Source organism: Syzygium oleosum, unplaced genomic scaffold (genome assembly GCF_021117445.2).
Source record: "Syzygium oleosum isolate NSW1041296 unplaced genomic scaffold, Sole_v2.1 Sole_v2.07, whole genome shotgun sequence".
Lineage (NCBI taxonomy): Eukaryota > Viridiplantae > Streptophyta > Magnoliopsida > Myrtales > Myrtaceae > Syzygium > Syzygium oleosum.
Window position 1 is genome coordinate 6759966 of NW_026607491.1, and position 15646 is coordinate 6775611.

The 15646-nt window shown below is 40.5% G+C and overlaps 2 protein-coding genes across 5 annotated transcripts; both read right to left on the reverse strand.

Annotated features, from left to right (window-relative positions):
• Positions 1–309: 309 nt before the first annotated feature.
• On the reverse strand, positions 310–3397 carry LOC115673658 (uncharacterized). Its single transcript, XM_030595889.2, has 8 exons — positions 3056–3397; positions 2830–2899; positions 2566–2647; positions 2397–2458; positions 1451–1758; positions 1341–1374; positions 1139–1270; positions 310–595 (listed from the first exon to the last, which is right to left on the reverse strand). Exons 1-8 carry the CDS (start codon positions 3101–3103, stop codon positions 414–416), a joined length of 918 nt encoding a protein of 305 aa, XP_030451749.1. The 5' UTR covers positions 3104–3397; the 3' UTR covers positions 310–413.
• A 1933-nt stretch (positions 3398–5330) lies between these two features.
• Positions 5331–14179, reverse strand: LOC115675916 (magnesium-chelatase subunit ChlD, chloroplastic). 4 transcript variants are annotated; one of them, XM_056313289.1, is made up of 16 exons: positions 13823–13948; positions 12864–13011; positions 12320–12498; positions 11751–11835; positions 11363–11679; positions 11172–11295; positions 10454–10546; positions 9466–9561; positions 8806–8940; positions 8519–8719; positions 8090–8245; positions 7752–7859; positions 6642–6776; positions 6178–6339; positions 5820–5940; positions 5331–5738 (listed from the first exon to the last, which is right to left on the reverse strand). In XM_056313289.1, the coding sequence occupies exons 3-16, from the start codon at positions 12403–12405 to the stop codon at positions 5653–5655; spliced, it is 1905 nt and encodes a 634-aa protein (XP_056169264.1). In that variant the 5' UTR covers positions 12406–12498; positions 12864–13011; positions 13823–13948; the 3' UTR covers positions 5331–5652. The 4 variants fall into 4 exon arrangements, 3 of the variants coding, with proteins under 3 accessions (XP_056169264.1, XP_030454591.1, XP_056169263.1); XM_030598731.2 differs by lacking the exon at positions 12864–13011 and having other exon boundaries at positions 13823–14177; XM_056313288.1 differs by lacking the exons at positions 10454–10546; positions 12864–13011 and having other exon boundaries at positions 13823–14178.
• Positions 14180–15646: the final 1467 nt, after the last annotated feature.

Here is a 15646-nt window from a genome sequence, read left to right on the forward strand (position 1 = left end):
CTAATGTGATCGGGAGAATGGCTTCACCGGTAGGACGACGTGCCAGGCAGGCGGGTTGGCATCGTAACGACAAACCGGAGATAAATCAGCTACAAACTCATTTTTAAGAGACAAGGTGTTTTCATTCTTTTCTGTTTTGACTTATATATTCTTGCCTGTTTCCTTTGACCTTTGAGGATAATACTCAGTTTCGAGTAAGCTATAGGATAGGACTGAGTAGAATCAATTACTGATGCAACCTATATAACTCTAGGATAAGACGATGAAGACCCTGCAGTTAAATTAAGCATGACCGGATCGTACAAAACATACTAAAAACCTTCATTGCCCTAATACTTTCCACTAAATTTAAACTCAATAAAGTGCTTGAACATTGTTCCAACGCCTTCAATTTACAGGTATGCTTCACCGATTCATCGAATCACCCGTGAAATCCGTTGGAAGAAAACGGGGCACATGCTTATGCTAAATTTGATGACCTCCCTCATCCATTCGGGAGCGATTCTCTCGTAGGTTCCCAGTGATAGCATGCTATACATCAGCTCTACATCCCCTCCAGACGCTCTGTTGGCCCAAGTGAGACTGAATGAATAACCTGTTGGAAAAACAAAATTGAATAAGGATTTTAGTGGGCAATAACCATTTTACAGGTCAATAAGAAGTACCATAGGTACTGTACTAAAGAAGTAACATAAATGCTCACATCTCTGAGATCACATCTACCATAGATATAATTCATTCCCTATGTTCCATTCAACTTGCTATTTCAAAGCCCTCCATAGGAGAGATGCTACCTAATGCACCTGATCTAACCCCAAATATGCGGATTCTATTCAACTTGCTATTTCAAAGCCCTCCGCAGGAGAGGTGCTACCTAATGCACCTGATCTAATCCCAAATATGCAGTGCCTCCTTCCCTAGTTCCTCTTATATCAGAAACCACCTCTGATACACATGCACTAGTCGAGTTCATAAGACATCCATTACAACGAAAAGCAAATTTGCATGGCATGAATAAGCAGATGGTTGTGTGGATTGAGCAAAATACTCTGAAAAAATAGTAAAAACCTGAAGAAGCAAGTAGTATCGCCTAGTATAATTCAAACAGAAACATTTATCTTCATAGCATAAGAATTACCACTTGATTCATGGAGTGCTACAAGGCAAAATTTTCCCGTTTGATCACCAATTGAAAATTTCATACCAAGTGTGTACTGAATAAGAGCTTGAAACATGCAGTCAAATGTTGAACTGTCACTCACCCCACCACCTACAAAAACATGAACAATGAGAATACAGATTCCGCCTAGAATAGTGAAGCCACTGAAACAAAAACTTACCTGATTTTTTATCTGTTCTTATGCAGCACCCTGGCTGTATAGTTACCCCAAACACGTCAGAAAAGCTAAAGAAACCGATGTACTGTAAAGGACATAAGGTTATCAGATACCTGATAAGCATCCTGAACGGCTCCACAGGACACAATATCCCCATGAAACTCTTTCTCTAAACCTAGAAGCGGAGAATTCTCTTGAACATTGGTATGAGGCCTAACTGCATTACTCGTATCAGTCTCAGAAGGCCTCCTACGCTTTCTCTTTGATGATTGATAAGAGCCATGAGGCATGTCTGATTCTGGCAGTGCATCTTCAGGCGTATGCAGCTGTTTATTATCATTTTCGTCCTGATCTTGGATGAAAGTAGGTCCCATGTCTAGCAGCTTACGGAGTCTAGCAACTTCTTCAGAAAGTTTTTTATCTGCCACAATAATGGAACCTCTAAATACAGTACCAATCCGAATAAACATTCTTTAAGTCTAGCATATCTGTTCCAGAACAGACGACAAAGATGGAGAAAATGCAGTAAATGAAATAGAAAGGAACATAAGAGCTATCCACACTTATACGGGCAGCAACAAGACTAAAAAGGAGCTTCTTCAGTCTCCATACGTAAAGCATTCATAATGACTCAAAATCTACATAAGCAACAATACTTGGACATGCAAAGTAGATGAATGGCAAAAGTAATGAAGTAGAACCCTGCAAATTAAACTCAGCGCCCCTATAAAGCATCAAAAGAAACAAGAGCTTTAACATAAAATAAACATTTTGCAACCTCATAATTCAATGCTATGCCTACTATGTAATGGTAGTAACACAACACTGAAGTAGTCAATGGGGGGACAAGCATCGTAGGACACGACAGAAGGGCAAACAGGTAACACCCAGTGCAAAGTGCGAAATTCACACACCGCACTAGAGTAGTTCAGTAAATGCTCAAAAGTGCCATCTTTCAATCTACCCTGGACACTAGCAAGGACATAGTCTACAGTGAATAACACCTAAACCAGCCCAGTTTCAACAAATTGCCTCAGGAAGGAATTTACAATTGCTTACTCTTCTGGATTTCTTCGATCAAAAGCTGTTGGTTTTCCAAACTGGACTCGTCCACATTCGATCTGTCACGCGTTAAGATACACTGATGTCATGTCACTCTCGACTCCAGCATAAATTGGCAAATCCGACATGCCCAGAAATCTAAAAAGGAGAGTCTTTAGAATAATACCCTGTAGCAGCCACCAGTTCATCGATTTTCGCACGCAAGTTGTCATTCTCATCTCTCAAGTGCTGTATCAACTCTTCAGCAGCTGCATCACAGTAAATACACATCAGGATAACAATTTTCATTTTAAAAAAAAGGAAGGAAATTTCACAAAATTATTAGGGAAAAATCAGTACACTATTCGGGGGAAGGGGAGAGAGAGAGAGAGAGAGAGAGAGAGAGAGAGAGAGAGAGAGAGAGAGAGAGAGAGAGAGAGAGAGCTCTAACCAGTCATGTAATTCACGAACTTCAGTTCTTGCTCCTTGTTGACTTCCTCCAGCGCACCGAACTTCTTCGCCTAGCGACCGGAAAATCCAAATCGGCAAAGAGAACAGGAACGAAAGAAACAAAAAAAAAAAAAACGAGGGAAATGCAGACAGGATGTCCGTCTTCTCAGATGACAATCGGCGAAAACCGCAATCAGGGAAAAAGGGGGAAAAGGCACGGAAGGTACCTTGAGCTTAGTGTACTTGTCGTACAGCTTGGCGTACAGAGGCTCCATATCTTCGCGAACGCGAGGAGGAGAGAAGCGAAAACCCTAGACTTCTTCTGAACCCGATTCGAAAGGAGGAAGAAGACGGGAAGAAGCTGCGTAACTGCGGAGGGGAATTCGAGTGCTGCAGTGAGGTGAGGTGAGGTGCGTGCGCCCTTTTGGCGTCGGCAGGACGAAGGGCGGCGAAGAAGAAGGCGTGACGATGATCTCTCTCCGTCTGGGAGGGAGCGGAAGTTCGAATTTCAGGAGGAGCCCCAATGTTGTACGGCCAACTTTTTCTCAAGTTTTCACCGCCAAGTGTTGGTCCTTCCAAACGGTAAATGGGTGCGATCTACGAGATCGAATTTGAAAGTGACGGGCTCACCCAATTTTGGATCTTCGCGTAAAGAAAGAACCAATCTAGGATTTTGAGTCGCGAAAGAAATATTTCGTGACGAGGCGTGAAATACTAATTGTAACATCTAGCTAGAGAGTTTGTTAATGTTAATGGCTTGTGTCGGTTGCCCTCTCACCCCTTTTTACCAATACAAACATAAGAGATTTCTTAAGTTTTCATGAACCACGAATAATTCGTGCTCACAAATCCACGGTCCGAGCTCGTAATGGTCGGGTCTACTCTTTAGTAACTAAATTAAAACTACATCATCTCACTTGTTTTACCAGATTTTTAACCTAAAGTGAAGATGCGACATTTGAATTCACGAAATATATGTTTGATGCGGTACATCTGTTTTGGGAAAATTTTCAAATAGAAACTCAAAATGCCATTGTTTTATCAAAAGAGGATATGAAGTGAACTTTATATTAAAAAAGGACCCGAAGTAGTTATTTTGTGTCAAATAAGAGCCTGACTCGCCGGCGGGTGAATATATGCATCTCCTGTTAGTATTCCGGCAGCCAATTAGGGGTATTTTCGTCAAAGGTGTTTTAATTTTTTTTTTCACCCTTATTCCTGTTCATCATCTTCTTCTTCCTTTAACCAAAAAAAAATCTTCTTCTTCGTTAAGCATTAGATTAATGTCGTCCAAATCGAGGCCCTAGAGGGAGGCGAGCTCAAGGGCAGAGGGGCAGCCAGAGAAGCCGTCAAGCCGGGAGCGACGGTGGGAGGAGGGGACGAGGAAGGCGACGTGGGCGTCCCATTTCAGTCTTGGCAAAGGACGAGGTTGTCGGTGGAGCAGCGGGCGGAGGCGCAGTTGTCGCAGATCTGGGAGCGGAGGTGCTTGCGAGGGAGGAGGTGGTCGCAGAGAAGGCAGAGTTTGGCCGCGTTGCTTCCATACTTTTCTTTCTTTTTTTTTTTTTTGGTAAAGTACTTTTCTTTCTTTTTGTTATTCTTTTTTCCCCTATACTCATCTTCTTCTCCATGGATCTTCTTCCTCCCCAATTTTGCTTCACCATGGTACTGTCGGGAGCATTCTCTCCGGTGCGACCTTAGATTCAACCCCTTCACAAACACCATGGCTGTCTCTTACATTCGAGCTCGCGCTGAAAACTCCGCTTAATTCAGAATTTTTCGCGTGAAGGATGAGTGTCGATGTACACATAAAACACTCCGAAAAAGAGAGAGATGTCGTATTTTGCGTTTTTCATGTGCCTATTTGAAACAATCCCAGCAATCCTTACCCAAAAATTGATGAGCCCCAATTTTGCCTTTCATCTCACGGAAACTTCTCTCTCATTTGCTACTCATACGTACACCATAGTTGTAGGTAAATTTCTCTGAGAACACAGAAAATGGTGTGCCCCAATTCCGGTGTTCTTCGTCTGGGCAATGCCTATCTTCAACATTGACGAAGAAGATGATGAACAGGGACACCATGGCTCGGATCCAGAAGAAGCTGAACAGGGTGAAAAAAGAGAGAGAAAAAATATATCTTAGGACGAAAATACCCCTGATCGGTTGCCGCAATACGAACGGGAGATGCATCTGTTTGCCGGCCGGCGAGTCAAGCCTTTATTTGAGACTAATTGATTACTTCGGATTATTATTTGAGACTAAATGACTACTTCGGATCTTTATTTGAAACAAAGTTCCTATTTGGAATTTTCCCTCAGTTTTAGCACTAGGATCATGGACAGCAATCTCAGTTCGTTCGGGCTTTTCTTTAGGCTGGCTTCGAGGGAAAATCTTCATTCTTCATGTGTGGAGACACTTCGAGAAAAAGTTACCCTAGAGTGTATCAATTCTCGTCTCTTGAATTTTCCTGAACTATATGCATCACACATAACCTGGCAGACGCATTGGTACCTTTGCTCCACGTATGTTAAATAAAGATAGCAGCATTCACATTCATATTTCAGGTTTGGAGTGCCGATTGCTAACAAACTTTTGCCTTGATAGAGGAACTATGACCATCTCGATGAGCTGAAACTCTTCATAATTTCCGTCTCGTCATGCAAATGGTTCGTTTCCCCTTCCTGACCTCACCTGTCCAATATCTTATCTCATGAAACTCGGTTCACTGCTCACTGCCACTCGAGCTCAGCAATAAGGGGAAATGGTGGCTTAGTCTTGGTCTGCTAGGTACTGCCGGAAAAAACGGACGAGAGCTTCCTCGGCACTAAGAGTTCTTCAAGGATGATAAAGCCTCCCTTGTTGTGGCTGAGATAACAGCATCTGAAGCATTGGGCAAGTAATAATATTTACCTGCAAATCAAATAGAGAACTTCGGTGAGAACGCTTCGATTTAGTTGCCGGAACAACTCGTACTATTTTACGCAGGAAAACCTTGAGCTACTCTGGCTATCTCCTTAGCAAAACCAGTGGAAACAAACTTGTTTTCTGTGTCGATTACTAGGAGCGACATCCCCGATTTGTATATCTTTCCGGCCACTTCAAGTATTTCATCCTGAGAAGCCAAAATAAGAGAAGAAAATAACTTTCTCGCCATTACTCTCGTATCAAAGCGCATAAACTTCCTTAAGCCAAACAAAAAGGCAAAGGAAATGTAGTGTGGCGCCTCATCGATAACAGCCAAATATATCAGGAATCAAGAAAATAAAAATGCTGCGTGGAACCGCAACTTCGAAAATATAATGTCATCGGCATCATATGCCACGTTCACAAACAGAGCCGAAACTTTTACCTTTAACTCTTGCAATGAGGGCCTTGGAGCATCGTTAGCGGCAGCAGCTTCAGGGTCAGTGGATCTTTTCAAAGATATATTTGCTCTACCATCAGTTATGGCAACAATCATCACACGTCCAACATCACCACTCTTCTCTGCATTCAACCCGACCCTCACGGCCTAAGCAGATTAGAGTCTTTTTTAGATACAAAATAATCTTTGTAAGTTCAATTAGAGTGAGGGATGATTATTCAACAAGCAATAGGAACTGTAGTCAAACAAGTTTAAAAAGTATCACTAATATTTTCACCTACACCTGATACAGAACTCAAACTGCTGCATGGGGAAAACAAAAAAATTCATTGAACGACTTCCGTAAAGACCTTACTCGTACAAAAATAAAGATCTTCCCTTAGAAATGACCAGAGGAATACTTGATTATTACAGAAAAATGACCAGAGGACCCAGATGACTCCACATACCGTGGTAAGACCATGAGCCAGGGGAGAACCTCCACCACAGGGAAGTCTCTCGAGACGCTTTCTTGCCATGGCAATTGACCTAGAAGGAGGCAGGAGAACTTCTGCAGCATCTCCACGGAAAGGAATAATAGAGACCTATACAACGTTACCAGTGAAACAATTAAAAAAGGATCATTAGGAAAACACTATTCACCAAAAAACTTGTTGCGAGGTCAACCTTCAGCAGTTCCCTAAATATCCCGGATGTTCAGGGAGAGACTCAAAACTAATTTGCAAGTTCTCTGAGCATTTAGCAAGAAATAGGTTTTTCACTGTCCCTGATATGCTACCTATATCTGAATCTTTTGCATACTGAGTAACACAGGAGAAGACAAATCTTGAAATAAAGTTCGAAGAGAATCCTTCTGGTTTCTCCCGTGCCTACAACTTTACCAACAAATGCCATCATTTTGGCTGTCACAGTACATGGTATGTCTTTGACGTACTTCTTAATAAGCACAAAACTTTCCACATATTTCAATTGCTTCACAAATTGCCATAAACCAAAATCCTCAAAGACAAAGAACCTTTCATTTCACCTTCAATCCACCGATTCTTCCTTTCTTCCCAATTGCTACAATTTATTTATCTTTTTGTTATTTATTCTTTCAAGAAATTTCCTTCCATGCAGGCAACATAAATGCGGGGCTCCTATTAAATATATACTAATTATTAGAAATACATAACAAGCAGTGACCTTTAAAAGCATGCAAATTGTAAGCTTTCAAGGGCTGCATGGATGTTGTCAAGGTGAAGCACAACAACTTAGATAGTCGAACTATAATAGCAGGATTTACAGAGTGCATTACAATACGACATTAGGAACTTTCTTCCACTCTCCAAAGTGGATCGAAATTTTTGTAGTGCTATCTCCTTCATCAGTGAAATCTCCTTATATCTCAGTGACGTCCAAGATATAAGAAAGATTTCTTGTTAAAAGAGCATGCAATCCTCATCTTCTAATTCATTGGTACTTAAGATAAAAAGATGTTGCTGGCTGAATTTTTGTCTTCTTTTTTTTTTCCCCAGAAAGACCTCAAGTGCAATGAACAAGTTTTCCACATTAAGTACCTGATCCCTGCTTGTATAGCTCTCTGCCAACAACTTAAGGGCTGCACCTTTAGCATTCTGCATTCGGTTTAGAGCCATACTTCCACTTGCATCAACCACAAATATTACCTACACAATGTTATATTAAGTTCCATTCAGCAAATAGCAGGATCGCCATGGCATATGGCAAATTCCATGCATTATTGAATTTGCCAAAACTGAGAATAGACGACAAAGAATCCAACAAATTACTTGCATGACAGCAGTCAAGGACCCGATAAGATTAGATAACAAGGAGAACAACCAAAGATTTATCCTAGAATTACTGCAATCCTGTTGCAAGACTAAAGGTTCAATACCAATGCTCCAGCTTTCCGAGCCATTCTTTTTGCCCTCATATCACCTTTCTCCACGTACACTTTCCTACTCTTTTGGACATCCTTCGCCCTGCGCAGCTTCTGATATGGTGCAGCAGCTCTTAGGGTAGCATCGACAGCTAACCTCTTCACCGGACCCTGTAAATGGACTGCATTTAGGATTAAAAGATAGAAACGGCCTTCCCTAAAACTACAGAAAATGAGTCCATCCCTATGCTTTCAGCAAAGAGATGCTTAATAATCCCCAACTTCCAAAATCTTTACAGGTAATTAACAGTGAATGGCAATTTAGACAAGCCACTAAGGAGTACAGAGAAGAAAACAAACTCGAAGCAAGCTTCTGCACCATGCATACAAACTTAGAAAAGAGCAAGATTTTCCATAAGGATATTAAAGAGGCGCACTAATAACCTTTGGAAGCATGGGCTTAATATACCGGCCTCTATCCTCAGAAAATATAACATTCTTTGCTCGACCAGCCTTCCCTCGACGTCTCTGCGCTTGCTGAGCAAAGAAGAGGAGCTTCTCATCGACCAAACCACCTTCGGCATCAAAGATGAACTCCTCAGGTATCTGTTCTTGCTGCTGTTCGTTCTCTTCATCATTCTCATCCTGTTCACAAGGAGAACTGCATCTCTAGGTAAACCTATACGATAGTTTCGTTACAATTATGCAATAGTATAGAAAGAAAAACAGACCTCTTGATCTTCCTCTTCATTTTGCTCCTCCCCAGGATCCTGATTTTGCGGAGGAGGTGGTGGGGGAGGCTGTTGGTCATTTTGTTCTGGTGGGTTCTCACTGACGATTGAACGAGGAAGGATCACAAGCTCCACCTGTATTCCACAGCATATTATAGAAGAAATTTACACCTTGCTCCATAATGAAATTGCTGTGTAATTACAAGGGATGACTCGTTCAATGAACTGCAAATGCATTTGCAGATGGCAACATATTTAGGATCTTACGAATACTAACTCTGAGAAATAATGTGTTATTTCTTCTAAAGTAAATATTATTTTGTGGGAGAACATCCTCATGATCTTGAGCCAAATAAGCTATGATACTCTTATCCATATGAAACAGCGAGTCTTATAAACCTCTACTACATGCATCAGAAAAAACCAGAATGAACTCATGGAAGTGAGCCAAAAATTGATGCCAGTGTGGAGAAATTAACAGTTGAAATGAGGAGAAACATTTCTTGTAACTTTCAGGCAATCTAATATGCTTATGAAACAATCCATGGTCCGTCTGACATGATGCTTATAAGTTCCAGCAATCAGAAATGGACGAAGTTTTCTATAATAATGGATCGCGGAGAAACCAGGAAAACAATGTGTTTCAGATGGATACTCAACAGCTTTTTTAAGATCATCCACATAAACTTTTTCACGCCCTTCTAAAGCAGCTAAGCACTTTGCGACTCGGGCAGCATATAGCTCAGCTCTATGTCCCTGCAAAGATGAACAGATATTTCAGTAGGTATGCAGTATAGCCACTGAGCAAGACAGAACTCAACAGATAGCTAACTCCACAACTCTTTTTGTCAGAACAGCTGAGTTCATATCTGATTTCACTTTCTAGGGAAAAGAAACTCGCATATCTGTTGATGCGAAGAGGCCAATAGTGCTTCACTCATTTATTTCTTGCTGCCATTTGTACTTTAAAAGCCACATGATTTAGGTTCTTATTTTTCCTCTCCAGGGAAATGGAGTTTCTATGACATCATCCTGCAACCTCCACCTACAAACTACAGGTTTCCTGCATAAGTTCTACAGCTTTTGTCCTAACTAGTTATCTGGATCGAGCATTAATGCCATCTGCAACTTAAGCACAAGAAATAGCAAATAAATAATGCAGAAAACTCAAAACCACAGGTTTTCTGAGAGGCATTACACATGCAAGAAAACTTGTCAAACGATAATACAACACAAAAACATCATCAGTAGTTTCACAGCACACAAAGCCAATATCTAAACAAGAAAAATATACTTTTCTGAGGCTTCTAGTATGAGGAGGAAATAATTTCTTGGAAATTAGAAAAACGAGAAACCATTAGAAGCCTTTGCCAAGTTCAAAAGTTGAGAAGCTGCACTGCCAATTTGAGGAACTACAAGCATGGAAGAATCAGGCCACGCCCTCATATTCTAATGATATCACCGACTCTACATGTTTAAGAAAAACAGTATTTACCAGAATTAGTGTCATAAAAGGTGAAGGATGAGGAGGCGGAGCTGGAAGCATACTCTATGGACCTCTTCACTCTTTGTTTACACAAAGCCATCAGACTTATAATCCAAAAATACAGGAATATAATAATCTAACAAAGAGTCCAGATGTAAGAACCTGACAACCACCTCGAAGGGCTTCCATCACTAAGTACTTCAACTGCTCTCTGCTGATTGTGACATCTTTCAGATACTCTCTAGCCAAAATGATCTAAATGTGATCCGAATACCAGTTGTTAATGAATAAGCATCTCATCTCAAAACATTGCTTCTCAAATAAACAAAAATATCAGTACTAAAGAGTACAATGACGAATATAGCTTCTCAATTGAGTAAAATAAGCAAGGCTAGATCTAACAGGAGCTTATAAACTGGAGAAGAAAATTTCATAAATCAATCATATTTACTTTGCAAATGATAAGTAAGTGCAAGTATCTCCAAGACCACTGTAGGTTCAATAAATTAAACCACATCAAAGCGTTTCCAAGATCAACAAACAAAGCAAAAGACAGACTAAACAATCTTTAGTTGATGTCTATGTGAAGAAAATTCCATTTCTAGATTACATGTCAAAATATGAGATGCAAACATAACTACTGAACTTTGCCACCAATGACAAGGTCAATTATCTGTAGGTCTTAGCATCTTCTATCCTCAAATCAGTGTCGAAAGACTTGATGCATGACTTGTTCCACTGATTAATATCTCACATACAAAAGAATAAAATGAGATACACCCACCTTTACATATAAGTGCAGAAGGGGGTTAAAGAGATAAGTACATATTTTTATCGACTTGGCAGATCTGCATCCAATGCTAGTTTATTGGATATTTACCTGAGTCTTTGCATAGTCTGTTTCCTCCTCCACCATCTTGAAAACCTCGTTAGTACGCTCCTGGAACTTGGTTGCAATATCAACTGCAGCAACGCGTTCTTCAAAGCTCATAGGAAGATCTGCGCTGCAGCAGAAGGGTGTTATTAGTAGAGGAAGGAGGATAAGTTAGAGAACTAAAGCAGAGGGTTTACCTCAAATTTATGGCAATGCGGTCTAGAAGGTGTTCTCGCACAGCACCTTCCTCCGGGTTATAAGTAGCAATTAGAAGCGGTTTGCACGGATGTTTAAAGCTTATTCCCTCTCTTTCCACTGTATTAACTCCTTCAGTCAAAACATTAAGAAGCAAATTACTAATACCCTCATCCAATAGATTGATCTCATCGACATACAGAACCCCTCTGTGGGCCTCAGCGAGAAGGCCAGGCTGGAAAACAGTTGTCCCCGTTTTGACAGACTCCTCAACATCAACAGAACCAAGGAGTCTGTCCTCTGTGACCCCAAGTGGAATCTGCAAGAGTGAAAAAAATTAGGCAACAGATAAAATTGTCTATTTTCACATGGTTCGTTTGCGAAAATTACCTGAACAAAAGGAGACTTTATAATCTTTGTCCTCATATTACCAGCAGAATCATACTCTACTCTTTCAGAAAGTTCATCTTCCCACCTACAGAACTTAAACAAAACATTCATAATCTTAAGAAGATGTGTGCTACTATTAGAGCAACAATTGAAGAAGATCTTTGTGAAAAAAAAAGAAAATGTCAAACAACGCATAAACACGTCTAGCAACATCATCAACTCAGGCCTTCTAACAGTTATCACCACTTCCTTCGGAATTAACAATTATAGAATAAGAATTTAACGTGTCTAGGTCTTCCATTCTAGGTCTTCCAATTAGTACCTAATTGGAATGAGGGAACATAATACAGTAGAAGAACGTAAAGGAAATCATTTTTTGATCTTTCTGGTAACCTTGTCGGTAACACAAACTACAAGCATCAAGACTGATAACTATTCCCAATAGTACAATCTAAAACCATTCATGGTCTTTCTCCTTCCATGATGTAACAGCATAGATCTACATCTAGCATGTTTTTGGAGAATGCCCAGCTCATGAGAAGATAATAATTTCTAATACATCAACTTACTCTTCTGGGCAGGATGGATCAGCATTTACTATTGAACCAGCAACTACTTCAATGGGCGGTAAAATTGCATGCAATCCACGGGCCATTATTGTCTTGGCTGTTCCTCGTTTGCCAGAGATAGCAATCCCTCCAATTTCCCGGTCAATGGCACCAAGCAACAGCGCAGTTTTAATTGCATCCTGAAGACAATAGAAATAAATAAACCACTTCTTACAAATGCGCTGTAAGAAATTACGCAACAGAACTACAAGATGATTTATATATTTCCACTGAATCTCAGAAAACAAAATCAAAAGAACCAAATGAACATCCATAAGCAAGTGCCAGCACAAAACTTGAAAATGATGTGATAATAATTCAGTATCTCTCAATGAGCACGATAAAGCTAGCGGTCCTCAAATAAATGAAGGTGAAATTTCATCATCAAGTACCTTTGTTTGTATATATTATTCTGCATTTCTAAAACCAAAGCGCAACGAGAAGTGCTAAAAAACTTAATTAATCAGATTATTGATCATATGCTTTCAGAGTTTAAGCAACTGACTTAAGAAGTAAAAACCATTTGCTTTGGCCAAAATTTCTCTGATTGTCTCCTCTGAAACTTTTCTCTGTCCAATTAACACTCTGCCTTTGTCCAGTTGTTAAGACATGATATTCAACTTTTAGATATCTTCCACTAATGTTGCCTCATTCTGGCAAAATCAAGAAAGACACTAAATTCAAACAGTTTACAAATTTCCTCTTGTTTCAATAACAAAAAGGGAAGACAACATTCAACAGCAAGGATGCACCGCATTTTTATGTTCTCTTTAATTTAATTTTTCAACGATCAAAATGTCCAGATCCCAGAATCAAGTCGCGAGTCATAAAACAAGAGATTGGAGAAAATGTTTCATAGGAAAATTCTGCATCTTATCTTGTTCCAATTACACGCTTCGTTCAACTAAAGCATTTTCTTCCCACCTAATATCTTTCGTGATGAAGTTGCTAAAGTTCCATCTATAGTTACACTTTCCAGATTTATCAGGGAACCGCCAAAAACCATAGGGATCATCCATCAAATCTCGCAACCATAACTAGTTGCAGACTATTGAATTGAAGAGCACCAATCAGAATTCAGGCATAGTTGTATCCCAGCCTCTAATCTGGGGAGAAAAAAAATTCTCTAACTCAATATGCTCACTTCTAAAATTCTAATCCATTTCGCCGCGTCCTTTCTCTTTCTCTCTAGCAATCTAAAATAGCAATCATACTACAAGCAGCGTGTTTTCTCCCGTCCGATCCTCCACAAGATCCGCGTTTCACAGTCACGGGCTACCTCCGACGGAAAAGCTTCCAGTGCCGCAACAAAGACAGACTTCGGATTCCATATCTCTAATACCAGCCACACAATTACATCGCCACGTGAAACGACAATGCCGATGAACAATGACGAACTTCACCCAGCCAATTTTCACTTCATATTCAAGCACGAGACGAAAACGCCGAAACGAGAGCCGTTACCTGACCGACGACGGCGGCCAGGGGGAAGTACAGCCTTCCGTACGAAGGCGAAGTGGCCTCCGGCCCGTCGGCGGCGGCGGCGGCGGGGACCGCTCCGTTGCCGGAGTCGAGAGTCGCGGTTCCGGAAGAGGCGCGAACGACGCGGGCGCGACCGCGACGGCTATTCAGGTTCGGCGAAGAAGCGAGGGGGAGCGCGCGGAGCTTGAAAGGAGGTATCGGAGAGGAATGGAGGTGAGAGAAGGAAGTACATGGATGAGCATGAGCATGAGCATGAGCAGTTGGTGAAAACGCCATGAATGCCAGAGAGCGAGAGAGAGAGAGAGATTGCTACCTTATCTGCTTTTATCTTCGTGTGCGTTGCGTTTCCTTATCATTCGAACCGTACGAAACGAAATGAAACCGTAAAAATCTAACTAATTTAGACCAAAAATGACAAAACAGACATGATGTTTTTTTTAGTGGAAACAGAAAACGAGCCAAATGGATCATGGACTTTGATTTGACGTGCAGTGTCGTTCGTGAATTTTTTATTTTATTCAATTTGATCTTTAAAGTATTGATAAATGTCCAGCGTAGCCATTCTAATCGATGACGTGGATTATTATACGTTAAGTTGGATTTTTCAAAAAAGATGAGTCAATGTGTCCGTCTTTAGAATTGGACAAAAACTCAGGACATTAACATATCCAACATGATTTGATAACATAGATTACTATATCATGATTTGAGATGAATATCTTACTTGAATAATCTACGCGTAACTATTTTCGGTATCCATCATTCAAACTCGACGGATTAAAAGTCACAACAGCAAATTTTGTTAACTTGAATTAATAGACGACATTGAACACTTTCGTACATTTAAGGGATTAAATTGAATACTTATTAATAGTTCGGGGACCACATCAAACAAATTGAAAATTCAAAAACGATATTACACATTCAATCAACATTCAAGGACCATTTGCACCATTTTTCTCGACGGAAATGATTTCAGATAGCTTTGCACCAAAAGCAATTCTCCTCCTTAAAATAATATTGTTAAAATTGACTCTCTCTCTCTCTCTCTCTTTGAAGTTTTCCTTCACTCAAATCGAATTTCCACCATTTCAAATTTTTTTAAGAACAAATTTCTTCCGGGGGGGGAAAAGGGAAGTCACAAAACAGCAGCATCCGCTTTCATCCAAATCTGCATAATTCTTATCATTCTAAACCCAACTTGACATGGGAAAGTGTTCGTGTTCCTGATCCTGACCAGAGAGAGAGAGAGAGAGATGGGTCGTATGAAGTCTTGTGGTGGTGGATGCAGCTCCAGATCTGTGAACTATCTCGAGTTCTGTAGGACCAATGCCTACGTTACTCCATCCTCATTCCTCATGTGCCAACAATGACATCTTCTACCTTAATCATTTGATATTTCTAAGCGGAGGGCGTCGTGTAAACGCTAACACGATTGATTTTTCCTGTGAATTTTTCTACGTCCCAGCAAGACTCCGCGAAACAAGATTTTGATGCAGATATATAATCTGGCTCATCTGGGACGCTTGTCACCCACGAATCAATCCTTTAGATCGGTCCGTTTATGGGTAATCAAGCATATCAAGTATCTGGAAATGGTTCTATTCATGCATTTGTAAGTCCGACCTGAATTTCGGTTGATAGGGTCCGTTCGTGCATGCCTGCAAGTCGGTAAATCTTGAACATTAAAAGATGACCAGCGATAAAATCCAACCAAGCACCACGCGAAAGGTACTCTCCTTCCATGGTTAAGTCAGGAAAAAAATAAAAGAATCGGGTCACATATCTTAGCCATGTACTGCAAAA

Coding starts and splice junctions, on each gene's coding strand:
- LOC115675916 (XM_030598731.2), bottom strand. CDS start 14,116: ATGGCGTTTTCACCAACTGCTCATGCTCATGCTCATGCTCATCCATGT. Junction 8,246..8,518: donor TTAAGCCCATGCTTCCAAAG/GTTATTAGTGCG, acceptor GTCCATTTACAG/GGTCCGGTGAAGAGGTTAGC. Junction 5,941..6,177: donor CCTCATTGCAAGAGTTAAAG/GTAAAAGTTTCG, acceptor TTGGCTTCTCAG/GATGAAATACTTGAAGTGGC.
- LOC115673658 (XM_030595889.2), bottom strand. CDS start 3,103: ATGGAGCCTCTGTACGCCAAGCTGTACGACAAGTACACTAAGCTCAAG. Junction 1,375..1,450: donor CCGTTCAGGATGCTTATCAG/GTATCTGATAAC, acceptor GTAACTATACAG/CCAGGGTGCTGCATAAGAAC. Junction 596..1,138: donor AGCACTCCATGAATCAAGTG/GTAATTCTTATG, acceptor TTTTTCCAACAG/GTTATTCATTCAGTCTCACT.